This window comes from Pelophylax lessonae (genome assembly GCF_965119305.1).
Source record: "Pelophylax lessonae genome assembly, chromosome: 4".
NCBI classification, from domain to species: domain Eukaryota; kingdom Metazoa; phylum Chordata; class Amphibia; order Anura; family Ranidae; genus Pelophylax; species Pelophylax lessonae.
This window is the reverse complement of record NC_138771.1, coordinates 28,382,247-28,395,217: the sequence shown is the minus strand read 5'-3', so window position 1 is coordinate 28,395,217 and position 12,971 is coordinate 28,382,247. Positions and strand designations below refer to the sequence as shown.

Sequence of the window (12,971 nt, the reverse complement as noted above, 5' to 3'; positions counted from 1 at the left end):
CTTCTACCTTCTGCTTGTTCATTTAAGGCTAATTCACACATAGGGGGAGATTTACTAAAACTGGAGAGTGGTCTCTTTGCAGAGCTGCATCCGATTTTACAATAAGCTTCCAGGTTTTTTTTGTCAAAGCTTAATTAAACAAGCTGAAGTTAGAAGCTGATTGACCACCATGTACAACGGCATCATATTTTGCGCTCTCCAGTTTTAGTAAATCAACCCCATTGTGTATTATAAACATTTGTCATTTCTTTTTTTTCTTAAGGCCCCTTTTACACAGGCGGACCGTTCAGATCCGCCTGTCCGTTTTTTTGGCGGATCTGAACGGTCCCCGCATGCATCCCTATGGGGGATCGGATGTCCGCGGTGACATGTCCGCTGACATCCAATCCGTCAAATCTGGACGATGGAAACCCTATTTTCCATCCATCCAGCGGATCTGATCGGATGGGATCGGATGAGAACAGACCGACGGTCCGTTTCCCATCCGATTTCCCCCATAGAGATGCATGGGGAACTGACAGCTGTGTCTCCGCACACAGCACAGAGACACAGCTGTCATCCTTCTGCTCAGCGGGGGATCAGTGGCTCGATCCCCCGCTGAGAAAACGGAATCCGTCCGACGGACGGATAGTGTGAAAGGAGCCTTAATTATTCTCAATTTTTATTCTATCTCAGTCCTGCTGTTCTTCTTTAGCCTCTTCCAGTCACTTCCTATCTGTATGCTCTTGCTCCAGGTTTGGTTGCACATCATTGCTCTGAACCAGATTCCCACCAGTGACAGTGGTGGGCCATGCAGATGTGTGTTGGCATGGCCACTTACAGTCTCATTCAGGGCTGCATGTGACAGGTTGACAATGCAGAAGCACAACTGGGAGACAGTTGTCCCTCCGTAACAGAAAGTGCTTGAAATGGGGCCTTTATGGCAGCATCACCAGAAACTATTTTAAAGTGATACTAAATCAAAAAACGTTTTTTGCCCTGGAGCATTCCTTGCATTAAAGCAGAGTTCCACCCAAAAGTGAAAGTTCTGCTTTAGGGACTCCTTGCCCCCCTGACATGCCACATTTGGCATGTCCTTTTTTTTTTTGGGGGGGGGGGGGGGGGAGTACCTAGTTCTGACAGGTACTCAGTTCCCACCTCTGCTCGGGCCGCCTAGACGGCTCAAGCGGAAGTTCCCCTCTCCCCTCTCTGCAATCTGTGATGTGTCCCAGAAGATTGCCCCGGCCATTCAGGACGCGCATCGCGACTCACACTCGACTGTGAAGCTGCAAGCTGTTACAGCCGGGTGCCCACACTAGTGATGCCAGGGAGAGGAGGAAGAGAAACGAGGCTTCTGACACCCACATCACTGGATCATAGGACAGTGTTTATTAAAAGTGAGCAGCTACACTTTTTTTAGCTGCTGACTTTTAATAAACACTGAAACGGCTGGAACTCCGCTCTAAGGTAAAAATGTTTTATATTTTCTGCCCTCCTCCTTCCCTGTGTGAAGGGAAAGAGAGGGGAGAAGAGATTCAGCGCTGTGCACGGCTGCATGTCTTCTCCCCTCTCTTCTTCTTCACACAGGAGCTCGAACAGCAGCAGGAATCATTGGCTCCCGCTGTTGTCAATCAAATGCAGTGAGGAGGATGTGGGGGATGGCTCCATAGACACACAGCTCGGGAGCGCGCAGACACCGTGTGCACCCCTAACCAACAGCTTGCTATGGGGACACATGAAGAAGAGGAGGAGCCAAGATCGCTGGCGGGGGACCCAAGAAGAGGAGGATCGGGGCCGCTCTGTGCAATACCACTGCACAGAGCAAGTGTGTATAACATGTTTGCTATTTTAATTAAAAAAAAAAAAAAATTAACCTTTAGTAACACTTTACCACTTTATATACGTTGCAGCTTTGAAGTGGTTTATCAGGGTTATGGCTGAAGCTATCAGCCATAACCACTGTATTTTTTTTTTTTCCAGTTGGTAGCTGGCTTTCTCATGAAAGCGTTCCGAGCGGCTGTAACGATTTCAGAAGGGGTGGGGGCTTCTGTTTCTCGGGCTTACCGTTTTTTCCATTTTATTCTGTAGGGTCTCTGTTTAAAAAAAATGTACCGTATTTTCCGGCGTATAGGACGACCCCCCAAATTTTCAAGTTAAAGCATAGGTTTTGGCCTATACTCACTGTATAAGACTACCCCCCCCCTTCCGAAGTAAGGCAACACCATTGAAAAACATCAGATTTCTCATAGATCTCCAAGGTACCCCAAGTACTGTAATACATGTAATCTCTCATAATATCTCCAAGGTACCCTAAGTATAAGTATTACCAGTAGATGTAATCTCAAGATGCTGGCTGTGTGGGAATCCTGTACCGGTATACCGTATGTACCGTAGCTTCGGCTACATACAGTATACCACGCTGAGCCAATCACAGTGAGCGATGTATTCTATTATTGAATGCAAAGCCTGCTCGGATTGGCAGAATCAGAGAGGCGGGTTGATGTTATTCCGCCAATCTGAGCAGGCTTTGCATTCAATAATAGAATACATCGCTCTCCCTGATTGGCTCAACGCGGTACACTGTATGTAGCAGAAAGCTACGGTACATACGGTATACCGTTACAGGATTCCCACACAGCCAGCGTCTTGAGAGATTACATCTACTGGTAATACTTCTACTTAGGTTACCTTGGTGATATTATACTCGGCGTATAAGACGACCCCCCATTTTTGGGGGATTTTTTGGAGGTTTAAAAGTAGTCTTATACGCCAGAAAATACAGTATATAATGTGTGAGGGTTATAAGTAATTTTCTAGTAAAAAAAAAATCCTGATTTAAACAAAAAGTGCCAGAAAAAGCCTGGTCTTCAAGTGGTTAATGTAAGCCACATATTCAAAGAGATTACATTTTGAAATAATATTAACACATTAAAGGAGGAACACAGCCAAAGCTCTTTTGGCTGTACTTCTCCTGTGGATCACAGGCATGCAGTTCGTTCTGCACTTCTGTGACCCGTTTTCAGCAGACAGTGGGCTGAGGACCGCTGTCAACTGACCTCACAGGGCTGGTCTAGGCTTGGGCAAGATCGCGACAATGAAGTCGGGATCCACCCACATGCCTGGACCGGCACCGAGCTCATCCTCTCAGAGCCCCTCCACAGCCCAGCGCTCCAGTGAGCACAGGGAGGCAGAGCAGAGAGCTCCTGACTGACAGTCACCAGCTCTCTGCTCAGGGAGCTCTGAGAACCAAGCGATCGGCAGCGTTTGATCGTTCAGTCCTCGGTGTTGAAGCCAGTGGGTGACAGATGCAGTATTGGACCGATGCGGCATGCAGCTTGGTAAGTATGAATCTGCAAAAACCTTGATTCCCATACTTCGCTTTTAATGATCAGTTGAGGTTTTAGTGATTTAAGTTTAGTTCTACTTTAAGCTGCTGGGGAATTGAAATGTTTGCTGTAACAATGGTAACACAGTACATTTAGTAAAAATATAATTAGTAGCTAATGAACTGCCAAATTGCAATTATTAATGTGCAGCGTCTCACAGAAGAAAATGTTCTACCTGCTGTTTGACATGTACAAGGCCGGAGGAGTGTTTTCTCTGTCTGGGGGCCTGGAGGGCGGGGTCTATATCAGACGGGCATAATGGCCGGACTGATGGATTCTGTGCAGTAAGGATCAGGTCGGCTGGAAAACGTAAATACTGGCACAGGCCCAGCAGCTGTTCAAAAGGTTTTTGCTGTTTAAAGGTGCACTCCTTTTAAGTTCATGAACTGGCTTTTTACCAGGCATACAGTTATCCATTGTGACTACTCATGCTCGGATATATATAAATGTTTGAAATATTTAAAGTGGACGTTCACCCTAAAAACTAAATTCTCACAATCCACATGCATCCACAATTTAAGACTAACCTATCCCACCTTGTAAAGCAAAAATCGCTATTCATACCTTTCTCTGAAGTCGATCCGCTCCGGGCTCCAGTGGCGGATGCTGTGTAGAAGAGACAGCTGACAGCGGCTGAGAAGTGACGGCACCACCCATAGATCTACTATGGGGCTTCCGTTGTCGGCTGCCTCTTCTACACCCGCCTCCACAGCGAAGCCACCTCTGACAGCTCAGTGTGGGATTGGATCAGATCGGCTTTAGAAAAGGTATGTATACTGATTTCTTCTTTACAGGGCCATGTAGGTTAGTGTTAGATTGTGGATGCAAGTAGATTTATAGATTTTAGTTCTAGGGTGAACTTCTACTTTAATTGTTTTCTTCTTGCTAATAAATAATATTTCCATTGTTGCAACTCAATGGGGTGAATTCAGTTAAAGGAATTGTAAAGGCACAAGGTTTTTTTATCTTAACCACTTGCCGACTGCTCACAGTATATTTACTGCGGCAGTCAGCCCCTCACAGGCAGAGCGACGTAGGTCTACGTCGCTAGCCTGTAAGGCTCTGGGGAGCGAGCGCACCCGCGCGGTCATGGACCCCCCCCCCCCCCCGCGCGTGTGACTGGCGGACCCGATGTCCGCCGGTCACTCGGCAATCGTCGGGGGAGAGGGAGAAAGTCAGGCGGCTAGTGTAAACAAGCGGCCTGTCATTCTCCCTGGTGTAGAAACACTGATCACACGGTTCTACTATGTAGGACCATTGATCAGTGTTCCTACACTTCAAGCCACAGCCAATCACAGTAAGAATCACACCCCTAGGGACACACACAGCCCCTCCCTCTCAAATAAAGTTAACCCCTTCACTACCAGTGTATTTTTACAGTAACAGTGCATATGTATAGCACTGATTACTGTAGAAATGTCACTGGTAACCCCAAAAGTGTCAAAAATGTCAGTCAAGGGTCCGATCTGTCCGCCACAATGTCGCAGTACCGCAAAAAAAATCGCAGATCGCCGCCATTACGCGTTAAAAAAAAAAAAACAACAAAAATGACAAAAATCTTTCCCTTTGTTAGTAAACGCGATAACTTTTGCGCAAACCAATCAAAATACGCTTTTTGCGATTTTTTTTTTTTTTTTACCAAACATATGTAGCATAAAACAAATTGGCCGAAAATGTTAAAAAATTTTGATTTTTACATTTTTTTTGGGGGAATTTCATATAAAAAAAAGTGAAAAATATTGTTATTTTTGCAAAATTCACTCTCTTTTTTTGTTTATAGCGCATGATCAAAAAATCGCACAGGTGATCAAATACCACCAAAAGAAAGCTCTGTTTGTGGGGAAAAAAGGACGTGAAATTAGTTTAGGTACAGCGTCGCACGACCGCACAATTGTCCGTTAAAGTCACGCAGTGAAAAATCGCAAAAAAACCCCTGGTCAGGAAGGGGGTAAAATCTTCCGGGGCTTAAGTGGTTAAAACTTGAAAACCGTTCTGAAATGAGTTATCTTTTTCTTATTTTTTTTACATCACATTTTACCAGGGGTGTGTAGACTTTTTATATCCACTGTGTGTGTGTGTGTATGTATGTATATATATATATATATATATATATATATATATAGCTATATATAAAATAAATTAATGTTTTTAGTGACTTGTTAAATACTTAAAGTGATTAAATATTTAATACAGTGACAGTTTCATTTGCACTAGACAAGGATTTCGGTTCAGATTGTCCTTCAGCCTGATGGGACAGACAACAGTAAGTTTGTCCGATTCCAAGGCGAGTGAAGGGCAGGGAAGATTGAGTGTCTGAACATGGCGCTGCCGCCAGCAGGAAGCCAGCCAGTTCCCAGACATTGGTCCTTCAACATGCCCTTCACAAGGGTGTGAGGCTCCCTGGGTATCAGGACGGGCACAGTGTCTACTGGGACAATAGGACATACATGAGCAGAGTGTCAGCATGCCCTCCAGCAACAAAGGGAAAACTAACTTAGGGTTAGACAGAGGGAAAAATACTAACATAAGCCTGAAGACTGGTGTGAAAGCACTTTGAATTTTACCTGGCACTTTACCTGCACTAATCCACTAGGAGATAGATGTGCGCAACACAGATTTGCTCCCTGGTTTGATTTTTTTCTTTTTTTAACATATCACTAGTTACATGAAACTGTATTGTATTGTATATTGCTTTAACCCCTGTTACGGTGTGTATGTGATTAGTGTCATCCGATTTACATTTCGCTCTAAGCAACCTGCAAGAGAGGGAAAAGGTGAAGGAAAACCATAGACATTAATTCAGCCTGCCTGTCCCTGTCTAATTTGCAGCAAGAGCAACAGTATCTCTTCTTTGTCCTTGATGCTTCAAGTGTATTACCTCGTCTGGAAATTGATGTCCTAGTAGAAATCCTTCAGGGTAACAGCTGTTGTATTTTTTTTTGTCTTTGTCTCCAAAGGTATCTGCACTCAAATAACATTGTCTTTGTCCCAGAAGGTGAGTGTCTCCGTTGTAGTAGTATAGGCAGATTGAATAATCTTTTTGTTCTTCGATTGTCCTGAAAACGTTATTTTTATATTTATATAACTAAGATAATATTATAAATTTATGTGTGTGTGTATATGTATGTATGTGTATATACATATATATGTGTGTGTATGTATATGTATGTGTTTATACATATATATGTGTGTGTGTATATGTATGTATGTGTATATACATATATATGCGTGTATGTGTATTTATATGTGTGTGTGTATATGTATGTATGTGTATATACATATATATGTGTGTGTATGTATGTATGTGTATATACATATATATGCGTGTATGTGTATTTATATGTGTGTATGTATGTGTATATACATATATGTGTGTGTATGTGTGTGTATGTGTGTGTATGTGTGTATGTATATATATATATATATATATATATATATATATATATATATATATATATATATACACACACACACACACACACACACACACACACACACACACACACACACACACACACTTTTGTCAAATGTATTGGGACTCCTGCCTTTCACTTTAATGGCATCCCAGTCTTAATCTGTAAGGTTCAATATTGAGTTGGCCCACCCTTTGCAGCTATAACAGCTTCAACTCTTCTGGGAAGGCTGTCCACAAGGTTTAGGAGTGTGTCTATGGGAATGTTTGACCATTCTTCTAGAAGCGCATTTGTGAGGTCAGGCACTAATGATGGACGAGAAGGCCTAGCTCCCGGTCTGGGTTCTAATTCATCCCAAAGGAGTTCTACCAGGTTGCACTAGTCACTGGTGCAAATCATTTGGCGGAGGGGGGATTATGGTGTGGGGTTGTTTTTCAGGGGGTTGGGCTTGGCCCCTTAGTTCCAGTGAGGGAAACTCTTAAGGCGTCAGCATACCAAGACATTTTGGACAATTTTATGCTCCCAGCTTTGTAGGGACAGTTTGGTGATGGCCACTTCCTGTTCCAACATGACTGCGCACCAGTGCACAAAGACAAGGTCCATAAAGACATGGATGAGAGAGTTTGGGGTGGAGGAACTTGACTGGCCTGCACAGAGTCCTGACCTCAACCCGATAGAACACCTTTGCGATGAATTAGGAGCGCTGACTGCGAGCCAGGGCTTCTCTCCAACATCAGTGCCTGACCTCACATATGTGCTTCTGGAAGAATGATCAAACATTCCCATAGACACACTCCTAAACCTTGTGGACAACCTTGCTAGAAGAGTTGAAGCTGTTTTAGCTGCAAAGGGTGGGCCAACTCTATATTGAACCCTAAGAGTGAAGACTGGGATGCCATTAAAGTTCATTTGCATGTAAAGGCAGGTGTCCCAATACTTTTGGTAGTATAGTGTTTATGCAGCCGCTCGATGGTTAGGCCTCAACGCCAAGCCTCTGCATTTATGCGGCCCTGATAAAACGACATACCGTGCTGGGAGCGCGCTCCCAGTCCAGTAGCTGGGGCTTACCAGAAATCAAGTGATAAAAAAATATATATTTTTTAAATGTATGAAAATATCGGCCGATACCGATATGCATTGGCCAAAATATTGGTATCGGCAATGAAAAACCGATATCGGTCGATCACTAGTAAGGACCTAGTTCCTTGCTGGGACCTCTGGTCCTGGCATATTTTTTCCTTTTCGATTGATTTTTTTTCTCCTGTTTTTTTCATGTGAGATCTACAATCAACTGCCGGACTGGGCGATGTGCTGGATAATTTAGATCCAGTGGTCACCCCAGTCTGGCCAGCGAGCACGCGCAGACCTCAGCTCTGCTCTAGGTCGGCTGCGACATAGCCCCACCCGACAGGACTGACCTGCGTGTTAAACGTCTCGCGAGGTCGCATACGACCGGTTCTTGGCCCGAGCCGCAGCGCTCCTCCTGGCTGACAGCCCCCCATTTCAAAGGGGAGGGGTTCTGTCTGGAGCAGTGCCCTCCTGGTTCCTGGTATGGTGAGTAGTTGCCCCCCTTCTCCCTCTGGAAGGTTTTGGGGATGAACGCGGGCCCCTCCATGGGATGGTCGGACCCCCGAGTTTCTGTTAGACATCCCCCTCATCTGTCCCCCCATCCTACCGCCCCTCCACTTATGCTGGGGCTGTGTGGGTGGTCTGGGCCACCTCTTGGGGTGGGGGCAGGGCCCTATGCTGGCGATGGGGGAGGAGGGTGCGACCGGACGATCAGCTGTATTGGGGGGGGTGAGCTGTACCAAGTGTGGGCTCTTGTCAGGGCCTCCCATCCTGCCTGGGTCTGTCCTTGAGGCCTAGGGATTGCTCCTGGGTCCCTGGGAGCCTCGTGGTGCCACACAGGACCGCCATTTTGTTGTAGCCTTGTGTGCTGCAATGCACGGTGGCCATGTTTGTGTAGTCTGGCGGCCATTTTGCGTTGGTTTGCCATAGAAAACAATCAGCGGCAGCCATGTCTGTGGAGCCTTCTGGGTGGCATTTTCGATGGCGGGAGCCCCTCCTCACCCCCTGGTGCTGACTCCAGGATCCTTTCATTTCCTGATCGCCACTCGTGCAGTGCAGATTCTCCTGGTGGCTGCAGTGCCTGGTTTGTGCGGGGTGGTGTTGGGGTCTGATGGGGTTCTCTCCCTCTCTGCTGATGATTGATTGGTGCTCTGTGACTAGCAACCTGGTGGGCTGGTTGGGTGGGGCTGTCCCTTAGCAGTGGTTTACACTTTTTTGTGGGGTCCCCCTGGTGACTCATGGAGTTTTTGGAGCACATCTCCCCACCTGATCACCTCTCTGAGGCTGCGGGGCCCTCCGGGTCCCATCCATCCATCGGAGTCCTTTGTGTCCCGGGTGGAGGTAAGTTTTGGGCGACGGGCTGGCAAAAAGCGCCCCTTCCCCTGCCTTATATGTCTCATCAGATCCTGAATCTGATTCGGCTGCCGTGGACGTGGGTCACCCGGCGGGGTCTGCGACCATGCGCCCTGAATCTTCAGATAGCGAGAAGGATTCCTCCACTTCTGCAACTGTGAACGAAAAGGCGCTGGTGGACGCACTGATTGTAGCTGTGCGTGAGACCTTAAAGATGGAGGACGCAGCTGCGACGGAGGCACAGGTTACCATTGGCACTCACAAACCATCCAGAGCGGAAAAGGTTTTCCCTTTACTCCCCTATTTTGACAGAATTGTCACTAACGAGGGGGGACAAACAAAAGCGTCCCCTTGGGGTCCCTAAACGATTTGGTAGGCAATATCCCTATGAGGAATCCCTTTTTAAGAAGTGCACTGTTCCACCGGTGGTGGACCCTCCGGTTTCCAGATTAAACAAGGCAACCATGATTCCAGTTGAGTAGTCCCCGGCCTTTAAGGACCCGGCTGACAGGAAGGCAGAGGCTGTGGCCCGCAATATGTACACCCTGGCTGGTTCGGCACTGAGGCCGATATTCACCATTGCCCTGGTGTTGCAAACTCTGACTGAGTGGGCTAAGCTTTTATGCCGTGACCTGGAAGGAGAACAGCTCCCCCTGCCTTTGCTGAGCTGGCGGACTAGCTGGTCCAGGGGCCGCAGTTTATCTGTGATGCCTCTTTGGATGCGGCTCCTCTAGTGGCTTGGCTCTCTGTTTCGACAGTGGTCCTTCGGCGTGTCTTTTGGCTCAAATGCTGGTCCCCGGACCAGACTTCTAAAAAGGCCTTGACTGATCTTCCCTTTCAAAAGATCGCCTGTTTGGTGCTACCCTGGATGACATCTTTAACAGTCTCACAGGGGGGAAGAGTACCTTTCGTCTGCAGGCTACTAAGGGCAACGACCCTCGTCGTAGATGTGGGCCCTTCCTCTTGGCTCATAAGAAGTTTTTTTGAAAGTGTTGGCCCGGTGCTTGCATTGTTATGCCAGTGGGGGATCGTGGTACAGGGCTTACTCTCAGGGAGGATCTGCTGTCCCAAGGACCAATCTTCCATCCTTTTACAGTCGCTGGCTTTGACGGCTTGGTTGTTGAATGTAAGGTGCTGATGGATAGAGGTTTTGTCTGAGTCTGTGATTCCACCACTGTTAAAAGCTAGGAAATCTACTTCTGGGAAGATCTACCATCGTACGTACGAAGACATGGTGTGAGTCTCTTGGGGTTCATCCTCGCTCTTTTTGGTGGCTCTGATCATGACCTACCTTCAACAGGGGGGTTGAGCAGAAACTGGCCTTGAGTACTATCAAGGGTTAGGTGTCGGCCTTAGCTGTCTTCTTTCAATGGCCCTTGGCCATATACCCCCTGGTACGTAATTTTATTCAGGGAGTTAGGCACTTGACCCCTCCAGTGCGGTCTCTGTTGCCGCTTTGGGACCTCAATTTGGTACTCTGTCTTCCAGAAGCCTCCTTTTGAGAATCTTCAGGAGATTCCCCTGCTTACGCTGTCCCAGAAGGTGGCCTTTTTGGTGGCTATCACCTCTACACGCAGGGAGTCGGAATTGGCGGCGTTATCCTGTCGTTCACCTTACTTGGTGGTCCACAGAGATAAGGTGGTTCTTCACCTCTGTCCGTCATTCCTTCCTCAGGTTGTCTCTAATTTTCATTTGAAAGAAGACCTTGTGTTGTCTTCCCTGTGTCCCAGGCCAAAACATCCAAAGGAAAATGCTTTGCATGCCTTGGATGTGGTCTGGGCAATTAGGATGTACCTGGCAGCTACTGAGTCTTTCAGGAAGTCAGACTCACTATTTGTGCTCACTGATGGGCCTCGGAAAAGGTTGTCCGCTTCCTCTGCGACCTTTTCCAGATGGATCAGACAGACGGTGGTTCAGATCACATATATGCGAATTGGATGTGTTTTTAACTGCATCTAATTCGCATAACATGTAAATCCAGCTGGCTTCCAGTTAGGCCGGTTCACACATGTCCGGGGCGGCCGCAGTCTGTTTCTGAAAAGGGTCCTGTGCGATTTTGGGTCCGGTTTTGTTGCAAATTCAAGTAAAAATTTGCACCTAAAACAGTGAACAAAACCGCAACGGACTCTGGACTGCAAACCGCAGCCAGACATATGTGCACCCAGCCTAAGGTCCGGTTCACACTGCCGCAACTTCAAAGCCACGTTCCCAGCATAACTTCGGCATTACTTGCACATGACTTCCTCAACAGAAGTTAATGCAAGTCGTGCCGAAGTCGGAGAAAAAGTAGTGCAGGAGCCCTTTTCTAAGTAGGTATGAATGGTTCTGATGCACTTAATGGGGTGCAACTTGTGATGCGATATGTGCTCTCAAAGTCAGAGCGCATGGCGCACTAGTGTGAACCGGGCCTTAAAGTATTCCTAAAGGCAAAACTTTTTTTCTCTTGCGTCCTCTGACAGACGCAGCAACTTCATAGTTTCCTCACAAATGAAGGGTCGGGTGCCTCCTTTCCCAGTGAGGGCACATTCTACTAGATCTCTGAGTGCCTCGTGGGATTTTCGCCATCAGGCTTCGGTTGCTCAGGTCGCCTGTGCACACTTTTACAAAACTCTACAAGATTGATTTGATGGCATCCTCGGATGCTTCCTTTGGTCGCAAGGTTTTGCAAGCTGCTGTTTGCTGAAGAGACATGGTCTTCTCTTCATGGGGTGAATTTTCGTTTTGGGGTTAGCTCCTGTTGGTTGAGCTCCTGTTGGCTACGTTTTTTCTGGCCTTGATAGATCATTACCGTTTTGTGGGTTGCATTCTTCCCAACCCTCATGCCTACACTGCTTTGGGACATCCCATTTGTGAGGAAACTATGAATTGGCTGCGTCTGTCAGAGGACGTAAGAGAAAATAGATTTTTTGTAAGAACTTACCGTAAAATTCTTTTCTCTGAGTCCTCTGACAGACGCAGCCCCCGCCCCTCTATTTTGGGGTTGGTTGTCTTTTTACTTCACTGCTTGCTACGAAGCTGATTAGTAAACACGATGTGTCTGGGGTAATGTCTGAGGGGACAGCCCCTAAGGGTGTGTCTTGTGAAAAGTTTTTCTAATAGTTTCACTTCCTAGTCTTACTCCTTTAGAGGACTCATTACCCATTTGTTAGGAAACTATGAAGTGGCTGCGTCTGTCAGAGGACTCAGAAATAATTTTACGGTAAGTTCTTACAAAAATTCTATTTTTTTAAAATTTTGGATAGAGTGAAGAGAGATTTGAACTCCTGTCAGTTGTTATTGCTGTCTGTGTCCCCGTTAAGGAGATTCAGCCTCTCTCTTTGTCCTGTTTACCATTATCATTGGAAGTGAAAGTAAAAGTAGATCCTAAATTTTGGGTTGTACCCAGAAAAGTAATAGAGAGGAAATCTTCCGATGGGGACACTAGTTCTGGTGACCTGGGGGTCCCCAAGGAATTCTCTTAATTTTCAGTGCTTTCCTCTCACTTGGCTATGGGCAGAGAATAAAAATCTCTGCAATAGGACACAGATGGCGAAAAAAAACCTGATAGGGGTTATAACCCTTCCTTGCTTCATCCAAAATAAAAAACAAAGTTTTGCCTATAGTTCTACTTTAACCACTTTACTACCAGTCACGTAACCTCTACGTCATCAGACTTTGCGGGGTTATACCGGGATGATGCCTCTAGCTAGAGGCATCATCCCGGTACCGTTGTTTGAAGCCGACGGTCGGCTTTCCGTCGGTAACGATCGATGCGGCTCGGGAGCCGCTCGAT

At 46.6% G+C, this 12,971-nt stretch overlaps 1 protein-coding gene across 2 annotated transcripts in view; it reads left to right on the top strand.

The window, feature by feature from the left end:
- LRRC28 (leucine rich repeat containing 28) overlaps positions 1-12,971 on the top strand; it is an 83,771-nt gene that overhangs the window by 35,023 nt on the left and 35,777 nt on the right. For both annotated transcript variants that reach the window (XM_082253177.1, XM_082253178.1), the window contains exon 4: positions 6,323-6,360. In XM_082253177.1, coding sequence (XP_082109303.1) covers positions 6,323-6,360 — 38 coding nt within the window. The remainder of the gene's footprint in view (positions 1-6,322; positions 6,361-12,971) is intronic.